This window comes from Bubalus kerabau, chromosome 21 (assembly GCF_029407905.1).
Source record: "Bubalus kerabau isolate K-KA32 ecotype Philippines breed swamp buffalo chromosome 21, PCC_UOA_SB_1v2, whole genome shotgun sequence".
NCBI classification, from domain to species: domain Eukaryota; kingdom Metazoa; phylum Chordata; class Mammalia; order Artiodactyla; family Bovidae; genus Bubalus; species Bubalus kerabau.
The window spans coordinates 31,770,591-31,787,125 of NC_073644.1; the positions used below are offsets into that span (position 1 = coordinate 31,770,591).

At 40.7% G+C, this 16,535-nt stretch overlaps 1 protein-coding gene across 1 annotated transcript in view; it reads left to right on the forward strand.

The window, feature by feature from the left end:
- CDH2 (cadherin 2) overlaps positions 1-16,535 on the forward strand; it is a 247,160-nt gene that overhangs the window by 22,354 nt on the left and 208,271 nt on the right. Inside the window, exon 2 of the mRNA XM_055559737.1 lies at positions 8,269-8,380. Coding sequence (XP_055415712.1) covers positions 8,269-8,380 — 112 coding nt within the window. The remainder of the gene's footprint in view (positions 1-8,268; positions 8,381-16,535) is intronic.

Genomic DNA, 16,535 nt, shown 5'->3' on the forward strand with positions numbered 1-16,535 from the left:
AATTAGATTAAAAATTTTTCAAAAATCAGTTATGTGGAATTGGTCTTGAAGAGTTCCATTATTCTGCTACCATGATGTCTTCACTTACTGTTTGTATTTGCTTATGTTGTTTGAAGGACATACAGGTATAATAAAAGTATTACTAAAGCTGCACCCTCTTCCATCACTATGCACCTCCACTCCACACATCACCTCTTTTGAAAGGATTTTACTCGTTTTCTTTTGTACCATGTTTGTAAATGAATTTTTATTCTCGGTCACCTTGATTTCTTTTCAGTATTCTTCCTTCTGCAAAATTCTTTAAAAATATTTCCCAGCATTCGTGTGGCAAAGAGATAAAAATTCTTTACACGCACAAAACAACAGTAATATCATGACAGCTACTGTATGTGTGTATACCCTTGTATTACGGTGAATCAGGTGTTGTTTTTAAGCCCTTGATATGCTTCCTAGCCATCCTTTGAGGCTGGTACTATTATTAAGGAAGAAGCTGAGGTGAAGATGAAGTTATAAAGCATGTCAAGGTCACATCGGTAGCAGGAGGGGAGCCAGGGTTTAAACTTAATTAAGCAGGTTTGTTCAGAGCCCCCAGTCTTAAGGTATTACACACAGTCCTGCCTTTGTTTCTATAAAGAATGAGGGGAGCAGACATATAAAGTGAAAACAGGTTTCCAGCTTTGTGGACTGCATTTTTTGTCTTTGTTTCTGACCGTACTGCGGGTCATATGGAATCTTAGTTTCCTGACCAGAGATTGAACTCACACCCTCTGCAGTGGAAGCATGGATTCCTAACCACTTACCACCAGGGAAATCAGGTGGACTGCATTTGATCACCTACTTCTCAGTACTTTGTTACTGCATTCTGACCATAGAATGTCTAGAAGGGAACAATGGAAGACCTCGATGTTTAGAGGGGCGGGGGGGAACCCAAACATCCAGTTGATTACATTTCAGAGTTTCTGATAATCAGCAAAGCCTAGGTTTTGGGTAGGTCGTCTTCAGAACCAGAAAGAAGAGAGAAAGCTTCCATTAGGTTTGTGCTGCTTCAGATGTGCTGTGTGGAGCCAGACACCATAAATGATCTTGATCAGAAAGAAGAGGGGGGTGGGAGGATCCACCATGGCTTTGCTGGAGTGTTTTAAGAGCTTGGATTCAGGAGTGACTCTGAGGAAATTGGAAAATGGAGTCAGTGACCAAGGAAGACTATTAAAAAAAACAGCCCCGATAATAGGAACCTCAAAGAGTCGTGGACTCAGCTTGAAAGCTCATGGTCCTGAGACTATGGGGAAAATATAATGAGAACGAAAAGCGATGTCATCACAGGTTCAGAACCGGAACGGATAGACCGATCCTAACAGGCACGCAGAACTCCTCTCCTATCATTATGCTCCTTTCCTTTTAAGACAAGGAGGTTGATCTTCAGCCCAGGGAGAGTAGAATACTTGTAAGAGGAAATTGAAACACAAGATAGGGGAGCTGATTGTGCAGGCACGCAGAGCAGCACTGAATGAGTTGGGAGCCTCTGGCCAGTGTGAATTTTGTGAATTTCCTCCTGGTGGGCCGGGACGACTCGCCCACTGCTTTCATCTTTGAAGAATTGTGGAGAACTAAGGAAATTACTAGTGAACTGGGGATGGGATAATGTCCCAATTAAAAGCCAAATTCAGAGGATGTGGTGGTCAGATAAAGGAAGAGAGGACCCCGTGCTGACCTGGGGCAGAATTCTCCAACCAGTAATGAGGACAGGTTGGTTGGCAAATTTCATTTTCGGATGTACACAGTGGCTAGGAGACAGCGTGAAATTGTTCAGAACAGAAAAAAATAAAATTGTTTCTTTATTCCCTTTTGTGACAAAGATATTCAACTTGGAGACTGGGGCAGAAAGTCAAGAATGCCGGTATGTGGAGTTCAGAAAGGATTGGGGAGACTGAGGTATTGGGTTGAATATGGGACCCTCTCCCATTGCTACATGGGCACTTGTTAAATATACCAGTTTATCCACCACATCTCTTGAGATTATGTTTTAGTGAATCTTGGGTCAGGGCCCAGGAATCAGAAATTTTGGCGACTGTCCCGGATGACTTGCTGTGCTGAGTAAGTTTAGGAATAACTGGACCTTAGGACAGGCATACCACGAGGTAGAGCCATGTTGTCATGATAGTATTAATACTGTTATAAGTAATGGCTAATGCGTCAAATAACCAGTTGCCAGACACTATTCTAAGCGCTTTACACATTATCTCGTGTAATCCTCACACCCACCCTCTGAGTGGGTGCTGTCTAATTTTACAGGTTAGGGGAACTGGGACTTCTCAGGTCTGTGTGCTCAGCCGTACCTCACTCTGCGACCCCATGGACTGTAGCCTGCCAGGCTCCTCTGTCCATGGGATTTTCCAAGCAAGGATACTGGAGTGGGTTTCCATTTCCTACTCCAGATGGGCAGGATTCAAACTCAGGCACTCTGGCATGTTGAAAACCTGAGCTGCCCCTCCAAGAGCCTGGTTTATGGCTCTGGGTAGGTAGGAAAGGCCGTGTCTGGGCCTGCATCACACCCTGTCTTTAGAATCTGAGCAGCATCACTGTGAAGATGTTGGGCTGATGCAGACAGGAGTAATGACTAAATCTGGATGGAGTTATTAATTTATCGAGATAAAATCTTGGAGGGTTAAATGTAATTGCTGCCCCTTGGGGCCCCACATCAGAGCAAAGAAACTGGAAGCCACGAGTCAACAGTTGCCTGGTGGAAAAGCCCTGGGTTGTTTTGGTTGACTGATCGCTCAATATAAATCAACAGGGCCTTTGTCTCTGCTGCACCTTTTGCCTGGGATGCCCTTTCCCACTTCCTCCTCTTTTCTCCTGGCAAATTTTTAATCATCTTTAAAGACAGTGCCTAAATGTCACTGCAGCTATGCAGTCTTCTTTGATTTCCACAGGCAGATTTATCATCCTCTTCTGCTGCTTTAGCACTTTGTTCCTGATGTTATAATTTTGCAATTAGCTTTCTTAGTTTGTGCTACTCATGTCCACGGTCACCCAGCTGGAAACACAGAGGAGGGCAAAACCTCCTCTCTCCTTCCTTCCCTCCCTCCCACCCTCCCTTCCACTCTGAGCCCTGCCCTCACTGAGCCTGATGAATCATTTTTAACTGTCTGTATATTGATACAATCACCCCTTTTCTCAATCCTTCAGCCCCTGCCTGATTCACATCTATGCCCTAACTTGTCCCCAACCTGTCACTTGTTGTCCTCCCCCCCCACACACACACGTTTCCCAAGAAGCATCAGAGAGTTCTCTATCAAACACAGTCTGCCTGTGCTGGAAACGTATGCCTGGTTCTCCCCAGCCAACAGAATAACCCCAAGCCCCCAGCCATCTATGATCTAACCTCCTCTAACTCACCAGCCTCAACTTTTGACTCCCTGCCTTGCTTCTTAGACTCCAGTGACACAGAACTCATTGTAATTCCCCAGGCTGTGTGCTGTTTCTTGCTGCCTCGTTCTGGCTCGAGCAGTGACTGCCTGGGATGGTTTCCCCGCTGCCCGCCCCCTTGCCTGGCCCCCCCTGGGATCTCTGGAGGCCCCCAGATCCCTGTCCTGGGCTCTCTTCACCCCCCTCTGCATCCTGCTACCTCTGACTTGCCGCTTTCTACTGCAATCATCTCTCCTTTGCTCTCACTTGAAGCCTTGAACTTCTTAAGGGCAGGGCAGTGTTTCCTTCTGTTTCTGGCAAGTGGACACTCAGTATATGTTTCTGCAAAGAATTGTAATTATTTGTCCTACTTGGCAAGCCTCCAGGGTGAGAATCTTGCCTCTTCCTCTTCCTGGAGGTGAGAGCATGGGTATTCACCTTTGAGTGAGCATCTCTTTGCTCATTTGTAAACTGCAGCTCTTTTCAGTCTCCTCAGGGGGCTACTGTGAGAATTAAGGGAGATGGCCATGTTTTATAAAACTTAGCTTTCTGGTCTAGGGATCCACAAACTTGAGTCTCGATGCCGGATTTGGGGCCAAGAATCTTTTTCAAGTTTTAAAATGCTTTTTAAAAAATCATGAAGAGAATACTACTTTTTGACACTTGAGAATTACATGAAATTTCAATATTGGTGTCCATGAATGAAGTTTTATTTGAATGACCAGAGCCACATTTATTCATTTACCCAGTTTTGCACTATGACAGCAGAGCCATAGAGACTCTGTAGCCTGAAAAGCCTCAAATATTTACTCTCTGGCCCTTTCCAGAAGCCTGGCTCTGGCTCAGCTGGTAAAGAACCCGCCTGCCAATGCAGGAGAGGCAAGAGACGAGGATTCAATCCCTGGGTCAGGAAGATCCCCTGAAAAGGAAATGGCAGCCCACTCCAATTTTCTTGTTTGGAGAATCCCATGGGCAGAGGAACCTGCCAGGCTACAGTCTGTAGGGTTGCACAGAGTCAGACACACTGTAGCAACTTAGCACTCAGAGGGCTTCCCAGGTGGCTCAGTGGTCAAGAATCTGCCTGCCAATGCAGGAGAAATAGGAGAGGCAGGTTCAGTCCCTGGGTCAGGAAGATCTCCTGGGGGAGGAAATGGCAACCCACTCCAGTATTCTTGCCTGGAAAATCCTGCGGACAGAGGAGCCTGGAGGGCTGCAGTTCCTGGGATCACAGAGAGTCGGACACAACTGACTGAGCACACACGCGCTTGGGGCAGGTCCATTGGAAAATAAGACACTAGGAGTGGAGTTAAATAAGAGATGACAGACTTCCACTAGTCTGTAGATTTCATTGACCCCTGAGAGTTCACCTAGAAAACCTCATGCTGCCCTGACCCCACCCCCAGGATGGAGTGTGAGCCTTGTCTGCGTCTGTCCTGTTCTCCCCTCTGTTCTCATCCACCTCCTGGGGTTGGATTCCTGCCCTGGCCCCCCTGTGTAGCAGAAGGGCTGGAGATCAAGAGGCCCCTGGCCCCTAACCTATCACTGGGACACCGGCTTACAACACATTGATCCAATTGCTGTGGTGAACTTGGGACTTCTCTTTATTTGTTATAGTTAGCCTAAAGAAAAGCTAACTAGCAGTGCTTACTCTGTGTCAGGCCCAGGATGAATGGTTGGGTATCTGCAGCTAGCAAATAGCAATGTATCACCCAGTGTCCCAAACTTGATGGCCGTTGAAAGCCCCAGTTCTTACTGATCAGAGAGCCCTAGATACTATCTCTTCCTCATTTTGAAATACGCAGAGCAGGCAGGGTATATAGGAGACGATGCATACGTGTCATTCTGTGCCTGTGCACACCTTCACATTTCACCCTGTTTGTTTTAGATTCTGTTGGAAAGAAATGAATTACGACAAATGAAATCAAAGCTGCCTGTAGGATTCTTTCTGGTGCTTTTCCTCACTTGCCTTCCCTGGGGTAGCCACTCTCCTAAATTTGGTGTTTATCGGTACCTTGTATATTTTTATATTCTTACTACATATGTATTACATTACCTTTTGAATGTAAACCTTATATATAAAAACTGTCATCAATCATGCTTTGGATTTTTGCTTTTAGTTTCTAAAGATTTAGACTGCAGTGTATCTTGGTACCAATCTTATTTTGGAATGTTTTATAAATAGATTTCTGAACTTACTAAAGATAATAGTCATTCCTAGGTTGATTTATAATTAAATTTCTCTCTCAACCTTACATGAAAGTTAAAGTAACTGAGTATCTGTTTTGTGATGGAACCTTGTGGATAAATGTAGCTCCAATTCTTACATTTTTAATGCTATTTCTGCCTTGACTAAGTGAAAATCTTTTGGTCCACTTCTCCTATTGATGGGCGTTTAGATAGTTCCTAGCTCTTGCAGTTACGACTGTGCTGAAGTGAACAATCCTACACATGTTGACTAGGGCACTCATGGAAGACTTTCCCAAGAATATACCTGCAGGATATGTCTACTATTATTTTTACTAGAATTTTCCATGGTGACTGTAGCCACATTCACTGATACCTCTGTGAAGGGTTTGATTGCTCTGTACCCTTGATTTGAGACAATCTTTTCTTGCCCATAACAGACTTAATAATTTTTGTTACTTTGGTAGGTCTGATCTAATATCTCACTGTTGCTCCTAATACAATTTTAAGTTAGATTCTGAGAGATTAGAAAAACCCATGTCCTTTTTTTCTTGTTTTTCTCAGATCTGAAAAGAACTGTTTACATTTTAGATCAGTTTGGATTCTTGCAACTTGAGTGTCTGCGACACTTCCCATGCATCACCCAGGAAGTCCTTCAGTTGTGAATCCGCGCTATATGGCTTCCTTCAAACAATTGCTTTGAGGTCTATCTTTGGGGTCTCCCTTTCTCCTTCCTTCCAATTTCTGGTTCTTCTCCACAGTGCAGACTATTCACAAGGCTGGCCCTGCCACTTTTGAAATTTACGCCCCCTCCTTAACTTTGAAATTAAGTTGCTCCCTCAGGCAGCTTCTGTCCACTCTCTTCCTCCTGTATTTGGATTCCCATCAGGGCTGGGTGAAGGTTATTTTAAACAATTTATTTACTTTTAAATGAAGGATAATTGCTTTACAATATTGTGTTGACTCCTGCCATACATCAACATGAATCAGCCATAGGTATATATAGGCCCCCTCCCTCTTGAACCTCCCTCCCACCTCCCAAAGATTTTTGTAATTAATGTAAATGATGCCTGAGTTCTACTGAGGCTTAATCATCCTGTGTTGATGTCAGTAGGAAGTAGGAAAGAAAGCGAAGTAGTGAGGAAATTAACTCAAAGGGGTAGGTGGATAGCACTTGGTATGATTGAGTTTTAAGCCCACTGAGTATGTGTGATGAGGAGGAAGATGGCAAGAGATAGCAACTTTCTAATTTTTAAGTATAAAAAGGAAACATAATTGTATTAATCTTTATTTACATTTTTAATGTGTCCTTGCCCTCAAATTAGAGAAAAATACACTTTCCTTTTTTAACTGAAGGTTAGTGGATTTACAATGTTGTGTTAATTTCAGCTGTACAGCAAAGTGATTCAGTTTATATATTCTTTTTCAAGTTCTGTTCCATTATAGGTTATTGAAATTGATAGTCACTCAGTCGTGTCCAACTCTTCATGACCCTTTGGACTGTAGCCTGCCAGGCTTCTCTGTCCATGAGGATACTCCAGGCAAGAATACTGGAGTGGGTTGCCATTCCCTTCTCCAGGGGATCTTCCCAACCCAGAGACTGAACCTGGGTCTCCTGCATTTCAGGCATATTCTTTACCATCTGAGCCATCAGGGAAGCCTATTGTAGGTTATTAGAAGATATTGAATATAGTTCCCTGTGCTTACAGTAGGTCTTTCTTGTTTGTCTGTTTTATATATAATAGTGGGTATCTGTTAATCTCAAATCCCTAATTTATCCCTCCCCTGCCTTTCCCCTTTGGCAACCGTGTTTGTTTTCTTTCTATGTCTGTGAGTCTAGAGAAATACATACTTTCAATTGATTGCTTTTACTTGGTATAAAACACTCTGTACCCTGCAGTAAATATATCAGCATTTCAGTTTTTTAGTTCAGGAACATATTGAAACAAACTTCATAGAGAATTAGATGGGAATATACAAATCAATCGGAGAAGGCAATGGCACCCCACTCCTGTACTCTTGCCTGGAAAGTCCCATGGACGGAGGAGCCTGGTGGGCTGCAGTCCATGGGGTCGCTAAGAGTCGGGCACGACTGGGCGACTTCCCTTACTTTTCACTTTCATGCATTGGAGAAGGAAATGGCAACCCACTCCAGTATTCCTGCCTGGATAATCCCAGGGACAGAGGAGTCTGGTGGGCTGCTATCTATGGGGTCGCACAGAGTCGGACACGACTGAAGCGACTTAGCAGCAATAGCAGCATACAAATCAATATGCTGGAATGTGTACATTTTTCTTGAAAAGTTGAGTTAGTGATGGTAATCTATGGAGCCTCAAAACTCCTGGCTGTCTCCTCACCCCCACTTCTTCCCCCTCAGCCTCACTGGAGAGTTTTTCATTCACAATGACCATTTTAATGGAAATGTTCAGTCCTGAGAAGATCCTGGAATGTGCATTATTTCGATTTTGCTGTTTAAGACAAGTGGGATTTGTTTCTTCTACTCCAGTTATCAAAAAGATTAACCCTTTGCCCTCTACATTCTAATTGTAACCACTCTGAAAACAAAGGGGTTATTTGTACAAAATAGTGGGAAAAGCGAGGCTTTATGCCAAGTGGGATGTTTCTCCGTTGAAGGAGGTGGTGATCACGGCACACATTTTTTCCCTTGTGTTGCAGGCTTCCGTGGAGGCTTCTGGGGAGATCTCGTTATGCAAGACTGGATTTCCTGAAGATGTTTACAGTGCAGTCTTGTCCCGGGATGTGCTGGAAGGACAGCCCCTTCTCAATGGTATGACCTCAAAAGATACATTTGTACACTCAGCTCCAATGCTCTTGAAATACCGTTCACTGTTAAAAAGTTTCTAAATGATCTCCACTGTACAAGTATGAATTTTTCACAGTCCCTATAATGAGACTGTAGGGACTTTATTTTAGGATTACAGAAGAGCTCATAAATCTCTTATGTACACAACTGGAAGGCTCCTGATCTCCTGAAAACCTCTTCCATTTTTCATTTATGGTGGAAACCATCACACAGTTAATTTTTACAATTTTCTGCCTACATTTTACTTCTGGTAGAAGATCATATTTACCGAATATCTGATTCTGCTGATTTAAACATTATTTACAGCCATCGTCTACTTAGTATTTCGAATCAAAGAATTGCTAAGACATGTCAAAACTAACATTTAGCAAAATTATAATGAGCAGATTTAGCAGGTAAAATCTCAAGGCAAAAGCATGAAATTTGTATTTTTATTATGCCATTGTTTATAGAAATTACTGGATAGCTAATTTAGTTGTAATACATGTGAATTTCCAATATAGACTCGTCTCCTATCTAACTATGGATCAGATTCATTATATTGATGGATATCATATGAAAATTCTTGCCAATAAGTGTAGATAAAATCTAAGTAAAAGTTCAAATCAAAAACGAAAGTGAAAGCCCCTTCTGTTACCTCTAATTGAAAGCAAATAAAATTTTGGTTAGTCATATTTTCATGGACTTATTTATCATTACACAAAATGTCATAGAAATGGGAAAGCAGGAAGAACTCATTAATAAGTTGTATTTAAATTCTAATTCCCCACAAATCGTGCGTATATCTGAGGCTGTTTTAGATAGCCACTTTCAGAAAATCTGTGGAACCTCAACTAATTAATTGACACAGGCCTGTAGCACACAGCCTTAATTGAAGACTCTCTGTCGCTCTGACAGACCTTTGTGGTATCATACCTAAGAATACCATAGACAGAGGACTTTGAAATGTAAATAGCCCCTTAGCTACTGAAGTTCCTTGTTGCCAGTTATCCTTTTATTTTCATTTCTGTTCTGATTGTGATTTGCTCACACATATGTGATCTTTCTGAAGTTATTTTTAAGACATCCTCCCGTCCCTTTCTCATCACATGATATTTTAATGAGTAAATATTAAATCAGTCTGTCTCAATGCTGAATTGCTATATCATCTAGTAGCTAATGGTTGATGCAATAGAGGTTTAATTCAAATCAGTGTGTAGATTTTTAAAAAAATTTAATACAAGTCTCAGAGTTCTGCACATTTGTCATCTTCTTCAAATCTGTAAATTATGTGGCATCTTAGGACCTACCTATGTGATCTTAAGTAGTATTTGAATACTGAAAAATATTTTGATAAAATCCTAGAGAGTTAATTTCTCCAGATCAAAAATTTCACTGGAATTGTTGGCATTTTTACATTTTACTTTTGAGGTTCATTCTTAATTGGATAGTTCCTTCTCCTAGTTCCTTCTTCTAAAAGCTCATTGAAATTTGCTGGTTAAGAATAAACATATGGTCTGTTTCTGGAAGCCATTGATTTAAGGTGAAGTATGCTGCTATGCTGAATAATTTTGAAAATGAAAGCCTGTTTTTAAATTATTTGATCATGCTGGTGACGAAACTGGGCATAACTGATTACCAGTATCATTTGAGTATAACCTAGAAACTTGGGACTTTCTAGAGTTGTCAGTATAAAAGATTGAGCATACTCTTGACTCTGTGCCCTCACAGCCGCTGGGGGAAGTCTATGACATGACAGTCTCTGGTAGAATTTCTCTGCATTTGGTATACCTAGTAGTTACCATTTTGATCTTTTAGCCTTTTAATAAAGCTGTTTCTCTTCTGACACATCATTACTTTTTTCCTTTATCATTCATAAAATATGTTAACAGACACCAGCATCTTAATGCTTCAAACATAAGGTTCATAATATTGACTCATAGAAAAACCTATTCTCTTAGGAGGAGGAAGATTTTTGTGAAACATCACCATTCCTTTCTCCAAGAGTGTTGCCACCAGTTATATGTATTTGGGAGAATCATTACTGAGAAGAATTCTCCTTTTTAAAAAAAAAAAAAGTTTCTATTAATACCTTTTTGGAGTTTTTAGTGACATGATAATCCAAAGGTGGCTGTGTACACCTAACCCAAGTAAATACCAAATCATAATTATGTTCATGAATTCTATGTTCTGTGCTAAGTGCACTCACCATGTATATTCTAAAGCTGAGAGTAATCTGTTGCTGGGCCAAGAGTGATGACTTTGGCCATGGTTTTGTGATTTATAGTGTTCAAGGAAACAAGTAATTGTGCATAAGAAATATGCAACAGTTTTCCACGGCATTTGCCTTGTGGCGGGTTTCTCCCTTATTGAGGTTATAATCTAAAAGCCTGTTGAAATCGTAACTCCTAACCCTTGATGCTTCCTTTCATTTCCCCCTGATGACTTCTGGGGAGAGGAGGGCCGTTGTCCAAACATAGGTATAGAATGGTTTTGTAGAGTCGATTCCTGGTGCACTAGACCTTGTACAAAAGTTTAACTTTCAAGTGTGTAAGTGCCATGAATGCTGATTCTTCTTCAAACAGTGAAGTCACAATCTTTTTTGAAAGTGCTTGAAAAACATGAAGCATTAGAGGGAGAGAGAAGATGTTACAGGCATGTTAGAAAAGCTGGACTCTTGTCTAAAGAGGATTCTTTTCTCCCCACCCGCCCCTTCTATTTTCTGCTGTTGTAATGAACTTCATAGAAAGAATGGACCCAGTGAGCTAGTTCCATGCCTCCAATTTCTCTTCTGGTTTTCATCAGTGAGTTTTTGGTAAGATCATAAAGAAGGCAAAGGTGTTTTGTGATCAACCTTCACATTTCCTATTATATCATGTCGAATATTTCCACTCTTTTGAAAAAAAAATTCAGTGCTTTAAAAAAAGTGGCTATCCAGGCCTCTGTTCCATTTCGTTAGCAAAACCAGATTTTTCTTAACTGTGCCTCTATTTTTGCACTTACAGGTTGTTTCCAATTTTTCTCTTACACATATTGTGCTGCTATGGAGATTCGTTTTTAGCGAACTTTGATTTTTCTTTATGGATATTTTCTTTGGGATTTGTGTTCAAAAGTAAAATTCCTAGGCCAAAGGTAATGGACTTTTTTTTTTTTTTTCACATTTTTGTAGAATTCTCTTCATGGCTAAAAGTATGTTTGTTCTTTACTCCATCCTCATAACCACTGAATTTTACAATGTTTTTCATTTTCCTACTTCCCCTAAGATGAAAAACATTCCTTTTTTCATCCTGTGGTATCCTCTGGGTTTGCCTTTTGTAAGTTAGGATCAATTTTAATACGTTTAGGTCATCATTTTTACTTTGCTATTTTTCTATTCTGTTTGAAAAGCATTTCTTGCCAATCCCCTCAGTTTACAGATAAACAAATTGGAGCTCAGGCTTTTCCCATGAGTATACGGTGCTTTAGATTGTTAGCTACAGATTTGGAATTAGAACTCATGTTTCTGATACTTAATTTAGTGATGATGCTAATGACGATTATTAAAGGAAAAAAAACCGTTATGGAGTAACACAGGGAAGCACATGAGCTAGCCTACCTGTCCATGTGTCTTGTGATAAGTCTGAGAACTGGTCTTTATTTCCCACTTGGCACCATGGTTTTTGTGTTATTAGACACATTTGGGAATTGGTGACTCTAAGGCAGGGCTTCCCTGGTGGCTTCTGCAGCGCAGGAGACCTGGGTTCTATCCCTGAGTCGGAAAGATCCCCTGGAGAAGGGAATGGCTACCCACTCCAGTATTCTTGGCTAAAGAATTCCGTGGCCAGAGGAGCCTGGCAGGCTACAGTCCATGGGGTCCCCCTGTGATTAAAAAATATCTCCTGATGATTGTCACCATGAGTATTTTTTGTGCATACCTGTTTACAAGCAGAAATTTAGGGCTTTTGAAAATAATATTTAGTCTCAAATATTTAACTTACACTCCACTGAACTAGAAAGAATCTCTTGTGGTAGCACATTACTGGAAAAGAAAATAACTGAAATCATAAATTTTCATTCTTTCACCAGCAGTGCATCTGACACTAGGAAATAACAACCACGCCGCGACATCACAGAGAGCGTCTAGGCTGTTTTTAGTGTGGATGTTATGAGTGATTTTCCTGTATGTTTTGCACTGGTGGTCTGTATGCTTAGACATCTCGCTTAAGTAAACTCCTCCAACTCTGGTCAACATAAATAGCAACCTGCAATTACCAAGAAGCTCTTCAGTAATGCATTCAGACTCACCAACTCTGGGCAGCCCATGATGACTATTTTCAACTAGATGGAATTTGATTTAGATTAGTTTACTTACTGATTGAGGCTCCTCTCTGCATTAACACTCTGGGAGGAAGCTGTCATATGGTATCTTCAGACAACAGTACAGAAATCGTTTTTATTATTTAGTAGAACTATACACTATGCACTACTTTTTCTAAAAATAACCTGACTGCTCATGTATGTATGCATTACTGAATTTGGGAGCCATCTATATCTTAAGCAGGTCTTCTCTGTTCCAGGCTTGTACTCATGTTAGGAAACCTTGGCTTTTGTTTTAATTCACATTTTTTATTTTGATAGATCTTTTTTTTTAAATTGTTTTGTGTAAATGTCTTAAGATATTTAAAAAGTAGGGTTAGAAGCAACTTGTTTATACAGCCTTTTGCTAACTTTGTGTGTGTGTGTGTTAGTCACTCAGTCGTGTCTGACTCTTTGCGACACCATGGACTATAGCCCACCAGGCTCCTCTGTCCCTGGGATTCTCCAGGCAAGAATATCGAGTGGGTTGTTATTCCCTTCTCCAGGGGACCTTCCAATCCAGGGACTGAACCCGGGTCTTCCGTATTGCAGGCAGATTCTTTATCATTTGAGCCACTGATTTCCAATTGTGAGAAAAGACATTAAGTTTCGAGATGGTTCTCTTGGATATTGATGATTGGCTCTTAGGAGTTACAAATGAAATACAGCCATGTAGATTCTCCGGGGTGGAGAGCTTGTAATTTTAGTACCTTGTGTTAGTTATTTTATAAGAGCCATTAGGTATATAGTAATATCAACATAAGAACTAGGAAATTTCATCCTTGTTTGCATCATAACCATTTAGACTTTATTTAATACTTGGCATGCTTTTATATCCCTTTTGATGCAATGTGTTTTAGGTCTAGGTTTCTTAATGCAATCCTATAAACCAAGATAAGCCAGTTTGGGTGGTCACTTCTTTGTTTTAAGTCCTTTTGCAGTTATTTATATCCTTCAGTAATTTGGAGTAGCCGAGGTCTGCTGTCTCACAAAGTAGCAACCAGAACTGTGTTGAAGAAAGTCACACTTCACCTATGAAAACGTGTTAACAAGCAGGCACTGAATGGTTTAAAATCTGCCCTCCTAAGATCTGAGGGCCCCTTTCTGTCTGTCCTTTTAGGCTATATAGGAAGCCTCTGGTGGAAAGTAGAAAATAAACACAATAAATAAGATTTACTTTATGTTAGATGCTATGGAGAAGAATAAGACAGAGAAGGGAAATAGGAAGAATGTGTGGTTTTGCTGTTTAAATAGGATGGTCAGGGGAGTATCACTGTATGGGAGACATTTGAGTAAGAATTGATATTGCAGGTGGTTCAAGCGCTATAGATAACTGGGAGAGGAACATGCAGATTAACAGTGAACTGCAAATGCAAAGGCTGTGTGACATTTGTGTATCTTCTTTGAAGAAATGTCTGTTCAGGTCCTTTGCCCATATTTTAATTGTTTGGTTTTCATTTTAAAAGTTTTTTTATATATATTCTGGATACTAGATCTTTATCAACTAGATGATTTGTAAATATTTCTCCCATTCTTTAGGCTGTCTTTTCAATTTCTTGATAATGTCCTTTTATGCACAAAAGTTTTTGACTTTGACTACGTACAACTTACCTGTTTTTCCTCTTGTTGCTCTTGCTTTTGGTGTCACATCTAAGAAACTGTTGCAAAATTCAAGGTCATAAAGATTTATTCCTATGTTTTCTTCTAAGATATTTTATGATTTTGGTTCTATTTAGGTCACTGACCCATTTTAATTTTTGTATGTAGCAGGAGATGGAAGCCCAACTTTATTCTCAGGATATATTTTGGCAGTCGAGCTGGCAGAGTTTGATGGATTGGATGGATGGTGTGAGAAAAGAGGGGTCAAGGATGACTCTGTGATATTTGGTCCAAATCCTGGGAAGGCTGTTAGTCACTGTGACAGGAATGATCAGGAGTTGGTTTGCGTGTGTGGAGATGAATGTCAAAGATGGATAAAGACATTTTGGTATAGGTGTGGGGTTTAGTGGAATGGTCTGGGCTGCAGTGTGGGTACTTCTAAGTGTATGAAGGACAGTCATGACCCAGGGTGAAATCACTAAGAGGATTTTCACCCAGTGTGAGGAAGAGACCAAAGAAAGAAAGAAATGCTTTCGTATGGAGCCTTTCAGGACTCTGGGATTAGGAAGTCGGGATTAAGAGGCGGAATGGAGGTAAACAAGGTCCCACTGCGTAGCACAGGGAACTGTATTCAATATCCAGTGATAAACCATCATGGAAAAGAACATGATTGAGTGTCTGTATAGATAGTGTATAGTGTCTGTATATGTGTATAACTGAATACTTCGCTGTAAAGTAGAATTTAACACAACATTGTAAATCAACTCTACTTCAATAAAGGAAGTTTTTTAAAAACCCCAGAGATTGGTTTTATGCCTTTATCAACATGATAGTGGGCATTTCCTGTAAAATATTTAGATAGTTTTTGATTAGGGTCTCAGATGTTTGGGATACATGGCTGTTAAAATTTTATACAGGAGCTTTTTCATCCCTTTACAGTTTTGATTTCTTACTTAAAAAAAAAAAGAAATTTGGCTGTGCTGGGTCTTCGTTGCAGCATATGGGCTTGGTTGCCTTGCAGCATGTGAGCGCTTAGTTCCCTGAGTAGGAATCAAACCTGTGTCCCCTGCATTGGAAGGAAGATTCTTAACCCTGGACCACCTATGATTTCTTATCTTAAAGATATGATTCAGAAGACAAAAGACAGAGAGGTAATGAAGACTGAGAAAGAGTGACCGGAGAGAGTTAGGAGAAAACTCAGTAGGATGTGGTACCTTCAAAGGCAAATGAAATTGTATTTCAAAGGAGGGAGTGACCCTCTGTACCCAATGCTACTGAAGGGTCAGCTCAGATGAGGACTGAGAATTCACCATGGATTTTGCAGCATGATGGTAACTGGGTGAGTTCGATTCTGGTGTGTTCTATAGTTATGTGGAGGCAGGAAGCTGGCCACAGATTGAGTTTTCCTTTAGAAGGACGAAGAGAAATTGAGTGGCAATTGAGAGGGAAGCAGATTCAACCGAGGATGGTGTTTTGTTTTTTTGTTTTTTTGGTAGGGCAGAAATGGAGAACAGACTTGTGGCCACAGTGGGGGAAGGAGAGGTTGGGACAAATTGAAAGAGTAACATGAAAACATATAAATTACCATATATAAAATAGATAGCTAACTTGACAGAAACCAACAAAATTCTATAAAGCAGTTATCCTTCAATTAAAAAATAAATAAATTAAAAAATTAAATAGATAGCCAGTGGAAATTTACTTTGTGACTCAGGGAGCTCAAAGCAGGTGCTCTGTGACTACCTAGAGGGATGGGATTGGGTAGGAGTTGGGAGGGAGGCTCAAGAGGGAGGGGGCATATGGTTACCTATGGCTGATTCATGTTGATGTATGGCAGAAACCAACACAATACTGTGAAGCAATTATTCTCCAATTAAAAATTTAAAATAAAAATGAGGATTATTTTTAAGGATGGGGGAGTAGCATCCCATGCAACATGGTTGCGTGTTGATGGCAAAGACTCCAGTAGGGAGGGGAAAAGTGATGGTGCAGAAGAGAGGAGACAATTATTAGGACAATATCCTGGAGTGGACTAGAGAAATGAGATCACGTGGGGCTTAGAAATCTGTCCTTAAGACGAGCCGCACAGATGTTCTTATGTACCTACATTTGGGAACCACTCTCGCACTTTTTGTTGAGTCACTCCTGGAAGGGTTTTAAAAATCCTTCCTTTCAGCTTGATGATTTTATGTCAGCAGAAGGTTTG